The sequence below is a fragment of the Thermobia domestica genome, chromosome 5 (assembly GCF_964235325.1).
Source record: "Thermobia domestica chromosome 5, izTheDome1.hap1.1, whole genome shotgun sequence".
In the NCBI taxonomy this organism is placed as follows: domain Eukaryota; kingdom Metazoa; phylum Arthropoda; class Insecta; order Zygentoma; family Lepismatidae; genus Thermobia; species Thermobia domestica.
This window is the reverse complement of record NC_137458.1, coordinates 154,189,779-154,204,822: the sequence shown is the minus strand read 5'-3', so window position 1 is coordinate 154,204,822 and position 15,044 is coordinate 154,189,779. Positions and strand designations below refer to the sequence as shown.

At 34.9% G+C, this 15,044-nt stretch overlaps 1 protein-coding gene across 1 annotated transcript in view; it reads left to right on the top strand.

Annotated features, from left to right (window-relative positions):
* The window catches only part of LOC145685285 (synaptotagmin-15-like), a 258,648-nt gene that overhangs the window by 206,360 nt on the left and 37,244 nt on the right, over positions 1 to 15,044 (top strand). Inside the window, exon 5 of the mRNA XM_081757654.1 lies at positions 11,341 to 11,499. Within this exon, the coding sequence (XP_081613780.1) occupies positions 11,341 to 11,499 (159 nt within the window). The remainder of the gene's footprint in view (positions 1 to 11,340; positions 11,500 to 15,044) is intronic.

The following is a 15,044-nucleotide window of genomic DNA, read 5'->3' as shown; positions in this document are numbered from 1 at the left end:
GCAATCTTTTGATTCATTTTTGGGTTTACTAAAATTCTGGCTGATCTTATGAATCTACTGCAACCAGTAGTTACAGATGTTCTTCTTCGGATTTGAATATAGAATTCCAATAGTCTGGAATTGTATCGTAGTTTCACACTGTGAAACGAAACTCCTTGTTCTTATTTGGAAATCATACGTAACAAATCGTATTGGGATATTGTTACGATTATTATTATGACTTGTTAAATGCTATGTTTGTCGCCAGAGCTGGTATCTGTATTGTTGCAGAGCCTTTAGCAACAACGTATCACGTGTTATATCCACTGTTAGGCGCCAGCCTTCTTTAACTGCACAGTAATATTTACTTCATTTAAAGAGAAACAATAGGAATTCTTCTCTGTACATTACTTTCTTACTATGGCACCCCCTCCATTCTCCTCCTATTATGCATCTTGTATTCTGAGATATCTTATAATTAAGTATTTGATCCTAAGTAACTCTACATTTAAGTTTAGGTCTTTGTTTGACAAAACAAAACTGTTAGTGCCATAATCGTAAAATACTACGTTATTTTTAGTAGAAAAATAGATTCGTAAAATTCACACTCGTATTATAATCACATCTTTGTCCTTTACACCCAGTGGCGTATTTAGGGTGGGGGGCTTCCGGGCTTAAGCCCCCTCCGAAATCTTACTTACTATAGTAAAGTATATGAAATATCTTGCAGAATTTTCACATTTTCAGGCAAAGCCCCCCCCCCCCGAAAGTTAGCAAAGCCCCTCCCGAAACAAAATCATAAATACGCCACTGTTTACACCTTTAAAAAAAAGTTTACCAAGCACTTGAAGGAGTTTGGTTTGTATTGCGTGCAGTATTTGTGTTTCTTACAGAAGGAATGTTCCGAGGAGGGGCACACGTAGTTCCGGTACTATTCTATTTATTATTATATTATAGACGTATTATTTTAGTCTCCTCGGGGTGGAGTACTCTCAGGGCTCCGGGGGCAGTGTCCCCCCAAAAAGACATGTCTAGAAAAAACACTGATTGCGTGATATTTTTTAGTTTATATTGAAATTGGCAGTGCTAATATATTTCTACCATTTCCAATTTTTGTAGAGAGATTGGAAGTGAATTAAATTACATTCCCAGAACGTTAAATTGATTTCGAAAGGCCATTTCTAGCTATATGTTATCGTTTTTACTCTTGTGGAAGAATATTGAAACCGGAAATAGTACTGTGTTTTTTCTATCACTTTCAGTTTTAGTAGAGAGTTAAAAATGAAAATGAAGTGTATCCTTTGTACGCTTAACCAGTTCAGAAAAGCGCTTCTCGTGTCTGTTACTGTTTTCACTCTACAGTGACGAACGTTAAAATCGGAAATGGGTCATTTCTACTGCTTCCGGTGTATAGATGACTTAAATCAGTGAACACAATTCCTATCTTCTGTTCCTCTACATTCTGACCAAAATCAATGGTGGTCCATCAAGTACTTCTTGAGATTTTCTTTAACTACTAGACGGACGGACACACAGGGAGACATATCGTCCCTCTCGAGACAAAAGGGCGTATCTCATTTTCTTAACTTTTCCAGGAGCGAAGTTTAAACCTTTTCTCATTGTTTATACCATCGTTTTCTTTTAAAATTTAGTTTGATATCCTTCGTGTCGGGTATGCAACTTACGAGATCAAATTAAATTTTGACATTATTAAACATACATTTGTATACTTTCTAAATAAAACTATACTTGTTTAACAGGGAAATGATTGTTCTAGCATTAACATTTGATTGTTATACTTCATCTGTACTCTTTGTAGTATAAAAAAACGTCTAGTTCTATCTTTTTTCTGAAAATATAGATGGAAGTGTTTTACAATTGCTTATCGAGTACAAAATAATACCCATTCAATACTACATAGACGTAGTGGCCTGTAGCATTGGACCCTCGAACAAAAAAATCTGGGTGTGCGCCTAGATATACAAGTACAATAATCAAAACAATAAATAACGTTAAAATATTATTATTATTATTATTATTATTATTATTATTATTATTATTATTATTATTATTATTATTATTATTATTATTTGTTAAGCTACAAAATTCTTTTTTCTCCAAGATTTTAAATTGTTAAAACTGTTTAAAGGAGCAGTATTCATACTTGAAGTCTTACTTATTAATAATATAGGCATCTTTCGGGAATTTGCCGAGCCTGAGAAGATGCCAGTTAATTTTTGTAGGCTCTCAGCGCCCATGGCCTGCAAATTACAAAAGGGGAAAGGAAACTGAGGAAGATACCATTAAGGTAAACAATCATCGAAGCTTCCTTTTCATAGAGGGTTTTATTCCAGGGCGCTGCTCCCCTTCCCTCTGTTGCCCCTAAGTAATCTCAACAGCCAAGTTCTAAGCTAGCACATTTATATAATTGAGCGCTAGTTCCAATATACATCCAACTCGCATTGCTAGTAACGTTTTTTAACATCAACGCCACTAGAAAAAAAATTGGGAAATAAATTACTTACGTGAATCCATTGAATGCTAACCACAATAACAACATACACTTAATTCTTAGCAACTGTTTAATTGTTGATTTAAAAAATAAATTAACAATGATTATCTTAAACAGTGTTCAAAATTCTGAATTGTAAAAATTCCCTTACTAATGTGTAATTTTCAATGTAAATACATGTTATTGTTGCACTTTTTTCTATATTACTAGCGTTTAACAAGGAGTGCTGGAATAGATCATGAATAGAAACAAATTATTTTGTAAACACAAAAATTGATGCTGAACGAAAATCACTATTAAAGGTAAGACTAATACTGAAGTGTTAGTGTGAGGTGGGAAGGATTGCATGCTACAGTGAAATTTAGTGCCATGTCGGTGGCAGTGAACTACCAGAATGACCACCTTTACCAAATTGGTCAAATGGAGTAGTTAGACGAAGATTTTTCTGAAAGAAGACAGCAGTTCTCCAGTAAAGTTGGCGGAAATCATAGTGATTGGTATGACAACTTGACATTAGTTCCAGGCGTGGTCAGAGTAACTTTAACGACTGCAATACTGCGGAGTGGAAGGCAACGGGAAACCACCACTCTCTTTTTCCCTAGTTTGCTGATAGCAGAAAGAGAACATATGCACAATGGTCTTTCGCTGGTCAAAATATAGTTCCGAAGGTAAAATATCCCCCTATTCGGTTTTCCGGGAAGGGGACGGCTTGCGAAAGACTATTGGACGAGAAAGTAATTATTTAATGTCTGTCTAGAAGAGATAGTGAAAATGAGCCTACATAAGGTAGAATGATTAGGTGTATACGGTTTGCAGATGATATAGTGCTTGTTGTTGAAGAATCTGAAGAGAAAATCAATAAAATGTTAGAAAACTTGAGGTAGGGCTGTGAAGAATACAGGATAAAAGTAAATGTAGAAAGACAAAAGCTATGGTGATTGGAACGAAGCGATCGGTGTCAAATATAGAAATAGGAGGGGAGAAAATTGAACAGGAGGTAAGTTTTCGATATCTGGGTAGTATTATAAGTGATGATATCAAGTGTAAACGTGAAATGAAAGGAAGAACATCAATAGCCAAAAAAGAAAGCTTTTAGGAGGAAGAAAACACTGTTTTGTGGGACCTTGAATAAATAATTAAAGAAAATAGTTCATAAAATACTTCATGTAAAGTATTGTATTCTATGGATGAGAAAAATGGAGAATTATGCAAAAGTGGCGAAACACGACTGGAAGCTTTCCAAATGTAGGAGTGGAGAAGAATGGAGAGAATTAGCTAGATCGAGCGGAAAACGAATTTTAGGGTCTTAGAAATGGTGAGTTAGAAAAGTACAATTTTAGATATTATTAAGAAGGAGAAGAGAAACTGGTTGGGATTTTGGTTTAGAAGGAACTGTATCATGCTAAACGTATTATAGGGTAGGGAGTGGCAGGTAAGAGGAGAAGGTAGCAAAGGAGACTACAATTAATGGACGATATCAAAACAGAACAGTTGGATGTGGAGAAGAAGAGGTTAGCTGAAGACCGTGGAAGCTTCTCAGTTGCAGCAAGTGACCTGCCAATAATGGCAATAATGGTATACACCCATGAAGCTTTTCATTATGACAGTACGTAGTATGGTTAGTGAGATATTGCCGAAATTATTATTAACTCCTAAACTTTAATTTCTGTTTAACTAAAATATTGTCTGAAGGTAAGACATAGATTAATATATCACGTCGAGGTTAATAATAAAATGCTTAAGAATAAATTCTGACACGTGGTTTCCGAGAAAATCGACAAAAGCGAAATTTCATGGCGCTTTAAAAATGTATGTCGTTCGTTGCCAATAATTCTCGGGCAAACATAAAGCTCGGACAAACTAATAGCTCAGGCAAACATAATAATTCGGACAAACATAATAGCTAGGGCAAACATAATATCTCAGGCAAACACGATAGCTCGGACAAACATAATAGTTCAGGCAAGCATAATAGCTCGGGCAAACATAACAGTTCGGACAAGCATAATAGCTGTGACAAATATAATAGCTCGGGCGAATACAGGGTGTTTCGAAACTACACCGACAATGTTTGGAAGGTGATTCCTGACACCAAGATAACACAAAAAGTATAGACCAACCTGGATGCACAAATGCTTCCTTTCGGAGTTATAGGCTGCTGAAAACATGAAAAAATGAACTTTAAAGGACCATAGATTCAAAACTATGGGACGTACTGTAGTCGGGTCAAGACTTCACTTAAGAACTACTATGTGCCCTAACCAAATATCCAAGTTTCAGAATCCTGTGGTATTTCTGAAACAATTTTTAGAGGTAGTTGGTGAGTACTTCAAATTATATGCCCGTAGCCAAACTCCCTCTATAAAAATTGTTGTGTGAGTACCTTAGGATCCTGAAACATGTATTTTTGGATAGCGCACATATTAGTTCTTAAGTGAAATCTTTACCGGACTACGGTAGGCCCTATAGTTTTGGAGCTATGGATCTTTAAAGTTCATTTTTTTTTCATGTTTTCGACAACCTGTAACTCCAAAAGGAAGCATTTGTGCACCAGGTTAGACTATACTTTTTGTCTTATCTTGATGTCAGAAATCACCTCCCAAATGTTGTTGGTGTTATTTTGAAACACCCTGTGTAATATTTAAGGCAAACATAACAGCTCGGGCAAACTTAATAGCTCTGACAAACAAAATAGCTAGGACAAATATAATAAATAGGGCAAACATAATAGCTCGGACAAGCATAATAGTTCAGGCAAAGATAATAGCTTGGACAAACATAATATCTCAAACAAACACAATAAGTCAGGCAAACATAATAGCTCGGGCAAATTTGATAACCAGGGCAAATATAATAGCTAGCCCAAATATAATAGTTAGGGCAAAGGTAACAGTTCGAGCAAACATAACAGCTCGGGCAAACAAAATAGCTCAGACAAACATATTATCTTGGGTAATCATAATAGCTCAGACAAACATAATAGTCCGGACAAACACAATAACTCAGGCAAACATAATAGCTCGGGCAAACGTAATAGCTCGGTCAAGCACAATAGCTCGGAGAAACATCATGGTATGTCACATTTGCAACTTTCGAGTAATCTAGAAAGTAAATAAAGTTGACCATTCCCATGCAATTCAATGCAATGACACATACTAAGCAAGGTTCCCCTGTCATTTGTAGGCACATTTCCGAAATTAAACTATCTACATACTCTTTTGGGATTTGATCCTCACTTCACTAGTAACTCAATTGCATAGGAAGTGGGCGCCTACCATTATGATCACCTGAGCCGCTCAATTATTGATGGATCTGAAGGAACAGATTGTTTAAAACTGTATTTATATATTGTATGTTTTTTAATACGCTGTTAAATATCAGATCATATCTTCTCCTAACAGTGACACTGAAATTTCTAACAGTAACACAAATACTCCTAGGAGCTTCAGGCATATGGATCGGTCAATTTAAAAACTACGTTAAGTCCAGTTTTTTTTTTTTTTTTTTCAAACTGATGTTCTTATATGACGTTGTTCATTAAGGGTAGGTGCACAATAGACATGACAATTGTCAGTGGTTTACTACACCAATACAGGCTCTAATGATTCGCGTTAATTTTAGAAAGTACGAAAGCCCAGGACTACCGTTGTCTACCGTTTTAACCTGAATGTTCGAGTGTTTCTTCCAACGCAGTGCATCTTTCGCATGCGAAAAAAGACAAGCCATACAATGACTGTGTAACTAATAAATATTGTCGGATGATGGACGTCGAAAACGAGAAAAATCACCGTTAAAAAAGCTTTGTATAAAAGTGAAGCAATAAAACGTGCTCATATGAAGGAAACACTATAAAAAGTGCAAGGGGTAAAACAACTCTAGCACTAAAACTGGTTCCAGATGTTAACTGTAAGACCGGCCGCATATTGAACAGGGGAAGGGCAGTGAAGCCGAAGCAGAGGGAAGCAGGAGAAGATGTAGAGAAATACGTCTAAATGCATTCACTGCGTGTCTCACAAGGTACATTCGCAAAGTGTCCCCTCGGGATTTGTGAAAAATTGATTCAAATACAAAGTTCTCCGCGGTCCAATGTGTATTGAACTAACTTTAACGGCCCATATCGGTAATTTGCATAGTTATGGGCCTTCATATATCCAGAATTCAATCATGCACTACTATAACGCTCGGATACAAAATTGCTTTTAGTTTGTTTAGATGTAACTGGACATGAATGTGGGCATATGCAAAACAAATTGGATCAAGTATTGCTTCTCTGAAGCATGTTACCTATCCCAGCTGCCATCTTGGATCCGCCATATTGGATTCAACTTTTGGTTTTTCAAATGGGAGTAGGTGCAAGTGATACATCAAATTCAAGTACAATTTCCTCTGAAATTCACTCGTGTACTTAATTTTAATATAGTTTGTACCGTTTCAAGGTATTGTATGTTAAATCCCTCCCGGAACTTAGCGAATAGACATTGCAAAGTAATATCAGTTACGCTTACGTTTTTGATATTGACAAATCAAAACAATTTCTAACTGGAAAAATATTATAGGTATAAGCAAACTCTTCACAAAATTGGAGTCATAAGCTTATTACATTCCTGTGAGTGATTGTTATTACTTCTATGTTCTATTATAACAAGGAAGTACTGTATTATGGTCAAAATGCCTAATGTAAATCCAATACTTTCAGATTTGGGTGAAAACCTACCATTTCCGTATTGACGTCTGTGTGTTTGTATGTATATACTTTTAGAGAATATTTCGTCAACGATAAACCACTTTAAAGATTACATATATACACGGGGCCTGCACAACTTTCTATTTGGTATATATTCGTGAAGTGCCTGATATTTACAATGCAGTACCTTCCAAACAGTGCAAGCTACAGTAAAACTCACCACACCGAATTTCCGAGAAAATTGTATATGAATTTGATTTATCACTTGCACTCATTCCCATTTGAAAAACCAAAAGTTGAATCCAATATGGCGGCTGGGATGGGTAACATGTGTCAGAGAAGTAGTACTTGATCCAATTTGTTTTGCATATGCCCACATTCATGTCCAGTTACATCTAAAAGCAATTTTGTGTCTGAGCGTTATACTAGTGTATGATTGAATTCCGGATATACGAAGGCCCTAAATATGCAAATTACCCATATGGGCCGCAAAGGACTTTGCATTTGAATTAATTTTATACGATTCCCGAGGGGACCCTTGTCAGTCACGTTGGATAGGCCTATGGCTAGCACATGCTCGAGCAAATATGCGATCAGAGGTTTCGTTGCATTGCTCATAGTACCGTATCTCTGTTCGCCTGGCTCTGCTCTAGTCAATATACAACCGGCCTGAGAAAGTGGATTTTAGTGACATAGAAGAAGTGAAACAAACACTAATATTGAATAGCCTAAAAACGAAATACGAACAAATTATCTATTTGCAAGGTGCAGTAGAATGGCATCCCGTGCAGGAATCATCCTAGGGAAGAAAGAAAAAGTGTAATGAATCGTAGCGATAGCTTTATGTATCGCAGTGTAGTAAGTAAACCAACAAACGAAAATTATTCGATGGGTTTTATTAGTGTCCATAGTGTACAAAGTGATAAAAGGATTCGCCGTAAGAGGACACTACTGCTTCGAGGTAAATGTCCAACTGATTAAAGGGGTAAATTTGTTACTGCAATTTCTAACTTTACTGAGGTGAAAAGTCTTACTCATAAGTAAATTGAGCCATTCCCTCAAAAAAAATGTCAATATTTTGAGAAAGAGAATATTATTTAGATGGAAGACTGGCAGTAAAAATCATGTTTAATCTGCTCAAGGACAAACATTCAGATGTCCAAGTGGGTTATCAGTATTTTTTGTTCCAATAGAATAATTCAGAAGATATACAGTACATTGTGACCAGAGAAGGCGTAAGCTCAAGTGAGACCTGGAGTTACTGAAATAGGTAGCAGCAAATATCTGCTTGCGAAAGCAATTTGAGCGAACACTGGTAACATTTGCCGGAATCCTTATTTTCCGTCACCATCCATCACCGCGTGGAGGTTAGTAGTCAGGTTTTGACCGGCATTTATTTTTATGCGTTTTTTTAAAAAATATTTTTGTATGATTATTATTTATATTACATTTTGTAATATTTTTATAAGACTTAAGTTCAGTATGATCTGTATAGAACACTTTTCAGTATATATATATTAATCCAGTTCGGCTAGCTGGAGATTTCGCCTCCTAGTCTCCATAATTTGGTCGGCCTACGGCCTTGTAGTTTTGATATTCCTAACATGTCTCTAATCTTAAGGTATTTCGAGATATGATCATATTATAACAATTGCAACCCCTATCCTTATTTCTTCCCTCCAAATCAAAACATTAAAAAACAAGATGAAGCACTTCTTTATTTAACTTGTCTCTACTCTTAAGGGATTTCGAGATATGGTCATATTATTTTAACAATTACAAGTGCATCTTTTTTTCTTCCTATTTTTTTTCCTCCAGTTTAAGGGAAACGTTTTTTAAAAAGCTAAAACGCGTCTTTATTTTAAATTAAAAGCCAAAATACTAATTTTCATACCTCTAACCTTTAGGGATTTCGAGATATGACTATCTTATTTTATAATTGCAAATCCCACCCTCTCTTCTTCTCGTCTTTTTTCCCTTGTACGGGAAATATCAGACAGCGCTGAAACACTTCCTTCAATAGTATTTGAAATGAAAAATCCAAAATTCCAACCAATGAATACCAAACTCATTTGGTTTGATTTGATTCGAATTCAGCTTACCTTTCAACAGCAAGGCTATACGACACCTAACCTATAGCTTAACATGAGTTCCAAACCACAGAAGCACTGATCAGGAGTTGAGCCTGGATCTCCCATGCCAAAGGTAGGTACGCTAACCGTTTAGCCACGAGAGAATTAACCAAAATCAATGTCTCCAAGTTTTAGAATTTCGAGACATGAACGTTTGGTTATAACAATTGTAATCTTTTTGTTCTTCCCGTCTTTTTCGCTTCTCTTCTAGAGGCAAATATTAAAAAGAAACTGGGAACACGTCTCTCATTATTATTTTAACCCCTTGGGAACGCAAAAATGGACTTCCTAAGCTCATGATGATTAGTATTGAATGATTTATTTGACAATAACTGAGGTTTACAAACCTCACCTTTCCTCTCTGTCCGGATGTTGTTTATATACTACAGAACAACCGATCGAGTGTTTATATTCCACACCCATCTCTAGAGGGTTAAGTAGGAAATATTAAAAACTCTGAAACACGAAATAACAAAATAATCTTCCACAAAATATCAAGCAAACCTTAGAATTGTTTTCCAGAAACTTCTTAGAATAAAATACGTCCACACCAGTAAATTAGTCTGTCTGAAATTTTGTGAGATAAAACTAATTATGGATTGTTTAAGATTGTTAATAAAATATTTATTTATGATACCTAAACATAGAACTTTTTTCGAAACTTCCGCGTTCTTTAGTCTACTATAAACTTCTCTTGCGTTTAAATGTAGAAGATAAGGAACAATTCTCTCGGAGAATCTTAATGAAACGTTTTAAAATATCCTCTCAATACGTTGAGCTGTATGGCTTTTAGGCGTCTATGCATAGTAACAAACAGATGGGCTGAATCTAGAAAGCATTTTTGTAGGCAGTTACAAGGCATGCTACCTAGAGTTTAGTTTCATTAAGGATATTATATTTTATTTTATTCTTTTTCCGAACTCTCCATTTTAATTCCCAGGATTATTAGTGGTGGATCTAACCCGAGGCCAAGAACCTAGGCTCCCAGATTTTTGAGTGACAAATATAATTTAAACTATTGTTTACATATTTTGAAAGTTTACAGTAAAATCACGATATACGTATCATCGCCTGGGTTCTGGCTTCCCCCCTCAGTTTTTACCTTCTAGATCCACCTCTGATTATTTTATTACTGTTGTCTCCTGAAGTCAAAAATTCAGTCAAGCTGTTAAGTACTTTTTTCTGGCTATTTCCAAGAAAACAGTGGCATGCTGTATTGTAGACTTGTTCAACAAATATTTATTTACTAAATATATACGAAATTACCTTGCCATTTTCCAGAAAATGATGCCACAAAAACTCATCCCTAAGAACGAACTACCCATATTAACTTTTTTTTTAAAAAAAAAAAAGATGAGTGACTTATAATGTATTATAGGTCTTCTAATGAAATATGTGTTTACTAAATATTGAACATAATATAGTAGAACTACAAACTAAACCAACTTTTCTTATCAGCAGTAAAACTATTTAATGGGCCCGTTTTGACCACGAATGGATTTTCAATGAGTTCAGGGTTGTCACAGTTGCAAAAAGTTAGCTGGCCGCCATTGACTTCAGCAGGCACAAGATAGACTGGCCTGGATTTCGCTTGAATTATGCCACTCACAGATCTTGTGCTTCGAAGTAATAGGTTGGTTTTGTTTGTGTGCAAACTATAACTTTTGTTGTTTTAATGAAAATTCTGCGATAAAACCTAACTCCACAGATTAAGATACATCTTTCGTGTCTAAGAACAAGATGATGATAGATTGACTTTGAGTTTGCGTCCAGTTCAACACTGAAAGTATGTGAGAGTGGACTTGCAGCTTAACATGGGATCTAAACCACACAAACTACCACCGAGAATGAATTCGGGTCTCTTGTACTTAAGGAACGTACGATAACCATATACCCATGAAAGAATTGTGTAAGAACAAGAGTTTTCCCTATTTCGACATATTTTAACTGTAAGATCCAGCTAATGGCACATAGAACTGTGATTTAATTCTTTCGATGAGGGTATTTAATGTATGGTATATGTTGTTTTGCAGGTTCCGTGCAAGGATCTCTGTGACCATATCCTGAAATTAAGCGTGATTGATGCAGGAAGGACCAAGCGTCGCTCTACTATTGGACATGTTCTGTTTCCTTTGAAGGATCTGAATATAGAATACAACGAGCAGCAACTCTTCAAAATGGACCTCGAAAAAGTTAGTAACATTTCTTATATTTTTTAGATAAATTGATAGTAGATCTAAATTGTCAAGTGTTATAAATCTACTGAATAATTATTTCGATAAATATGTACTTTATAAAATTCATACGAATTATACACCTGAGTGCAATTATGGCCTAACCAACCTCACCATAAGTTTTGAAATTATTTATAGATTTTTACATGTTTAAGTATCCCTTTAAGTTATGTACTAATGGTAATTTTAAATTTAAAAAATAATAGAGATAATACGAGAGGTTGAAATTCTGTTGAAAATGCAAATACACTTTATCTTGTGTGAAATAATGGTCTATCTAGAAATAAGTACTACGCTCCATGCCAGTATGTTATTCCTTCTCCTTAGTCAGAGATGTGCAGAGATTAATAGTTTTAAAGAGACATTAGAATGGCTTTTTTCGGTAGCTTAGGGAGCATTTCTGCCGAAGCCTCTAAAACAGTTCTCAAATCTGTTTTATTCATCTCAAATTTATTTTGTTTAAGTTGAACTATAAACAAGTGTTACAGCAAACTAGAGCAAATTTCCAGTATTTTATTTTTAACAGTCAAAGTAGGGACATAACCATTGTTTTTTTTTTTTTTTTTTTTTGTAAACTGTTCAAATATGAAGAATGTAAGACGAGACTAAATATCAACAAATGTATTATTAGTAGAGAGCATTGTCATTGATAACTCAACTTTCATAATAAATTATAGTAAATTTAAGGTTATGTCCAAAACATTCGGGGTTTCCTTAATTAACACCAAAAACTTTTTTTTAATTAATGTTCTCAAGTTATTATGATATTGTTATTCAATTTGCTGTTGATACAAAATTAAACAACTTAGGAATGATAATAATTACTTTGCGTTTGTGTGCGCATAGTTGAACATATTTCAAAAGCAAACGAAATTACACTTAATTATTTCAAAAAAGCAGACTGGAAAGAAACCTTAACTTTCCTTAAAAGCACTGAAGAAATATTTTATGATATTTAGATTTCCAAACTATGCTATGCATAAATGTCGGAAGTCTTATAGAATGGCTTGTCCGTCTGTTTGTCTGTCAACAGTCTCAGACCAAACCCTAAAAGATGCCGAGAAGCTGGTTTTTGCAATCAATTCATCGTCCAAAGAATTAGGTTCCATCTTCTCCGTTGTACCCGTATTCAAGCGGGAAGTGATTGAAATCAGCCATTTCCGGTTTCACCGATTATCGCCATAGAAAGAAAACTACAACAGACAGGAAGAAGTGTGTTTTTTACAAATTATTCATCATTTCAAGCCTCTAAAAACAGGAACTTGTTCAAATTTACTATCAATTCCAGTTTCAACCCTGATTTGTATAGAGTAAAATTCGTACTAGGTGTCGAAATGCTTTTTTGTTTGTTTGTTTGTTTTTCTAACAATTCAGCTTGTCAACGATAGGTTCATCTTTTCCGTTAAGTAATTCAAATTAACATTTTCGAGTTTCAACATTTATCGCCATAAAACAAAATTAATAATAGTTACTGACAAACTGTTCCTGCAGTCAATACAGCGTCCCATACATTATATATATACCACCACAACCCTAAATACTATACCAAAACCAGGAGTTGTTGAATTTACTACTACTTCTAGTTTCAGATTTTCATAGACCAAAAACTGTAAGATATATCGAAAAGTGCTTTCTAGCAATCGATTCAGCGTCCCAAGAATAGGTTCTATCTCCTTCGTTAACCCTAGTGGTTAAAATAAACAACTTTTGGTTTCAACTTTTATCACCATAGGACAAAAACAGTTAGTGATAGTGAGTAATGGTTTTTTGATATGTATTCAGCGTGCGAGGAACAGGTTCTATCGTTTATCTTATTACTCTATTGCAACTAGACTCATAACAGATGCACTACTTCAAATTTGAGTATTCAATTCGCATAGTCTGGAAGTCTTAAACGATATTCATTTGTTTAAAAATAAAGTTATTTATTTCATGGAACATAACAAATAGCATAACTAGGATAATTTAGGGAGTCACTAAATATTGTTCGGATCACTCGTGTTTAACACACTTTATGTATAAAGAGAACGGCTGTGGTAATTCAGTTGATACATCGTAAATTTAAAATTGAGGATGTCTTGGCTTCGAAACATGACCATCATCTAGATTCAGGTTTTTCTCAGAGTTTTTGATGGTTACAGGTAAAGTAGTGACAGAGTTCCATTATATTGGGCGTTCAGATCACAAGTTCAAGTACCAAAGTTGTGACAAAAAGAGGCATAACATTCGGACTCTCCGTTTAAATATATGAAAAGTGTGTAATTTTGATAAGATTACGAGTTATTTACAGTGTCAGAACATGGATCATTTAGGCATTGAAAAGAACTTCAGATAAAGGTCTTAAATATGAAGTATGTCCAAAGCAATAAAATCATACTTGAATGAATCTGTGAACCGAATACTCTATATATTGTGTTTCTTTCTTTCGTTAAATGTTAAATCTGAAACAATTGCTGCCCATGCCTCATTTTAACAAAGAGAAAAGCCCTTTTCAATAGAAAACAAAATAATAGATATATTAGGATGGCCCTTATTTTTCGATTTCCTGAGCCTCATCCCCTAACGTAACCTATGTGAAAAATTATATCGAATGAATAATATTAAATGGTGACCCAAGTGACCTCAAGTTTTCAATGTATTTATAATATACAATGTTAGACAAAAGTAATTCATAAGTTTAGAACATCAAGAGAGTGAATGACATTTCTTGGATGAAGATGAAGATAGAACCTCATCTATTACTGTATACTACTATCAATGCGGCTATCTTGAAGTGCACCAACTTGGATTCAGGTCTAAAATGATCAATAGAATGAGGTCATGAGACATGTTTTATGTGTTTTTCATCACAACACACGTCAGATGTTATTTCCAACCCTTCTCTATAATCATTTAATAGTTATTACCTTCATAATATCTGTTCATTAACTTACAAATGTTTTTAGAAACATACAAGGATTTTTAAAACAATAATATGTTTTACATTTGCCACACTGAGATTTATGTGATGCTACAAATATATAGAACTATCTTGTGGCTAAACGCTTAGCGCACTCGCCTTTTGCGTGGGAGATCCGGGTTCGATTCCAGATAGGAGGTCATGTGGTTTGGACTGCACGGTAAGTTATAGGCCCATATCTCATGTAGCCTCGCTTCTCAAAGGGACGCTCAAATCAAATGAAATGAAACGAGATCTTATATACGGAGAGTATATCAGTTTTGAGAGTATGTCCAATCTGTGGAAAGGTTTCGTGTGGAAATAAAGAATTTTCTAAAGTTAGTTACTTATATTACAGACGTGAAAAACATTGCCACCTTCTTAGCTTCAGGGCAGTGGGATAAAAAATAAAAAGCAGAAATATTACATTACTTTGACTCTTAATTTCTTTTTTTCTAAACTGTCATAACGTATAGAGAGGAAAATAAAATCGTCTTTTATGCCTCCGTACTTTTTTTTTTTAAGTTGTAAACACGGAAGAAAAATTTGTTTGGTGCTTCAAACA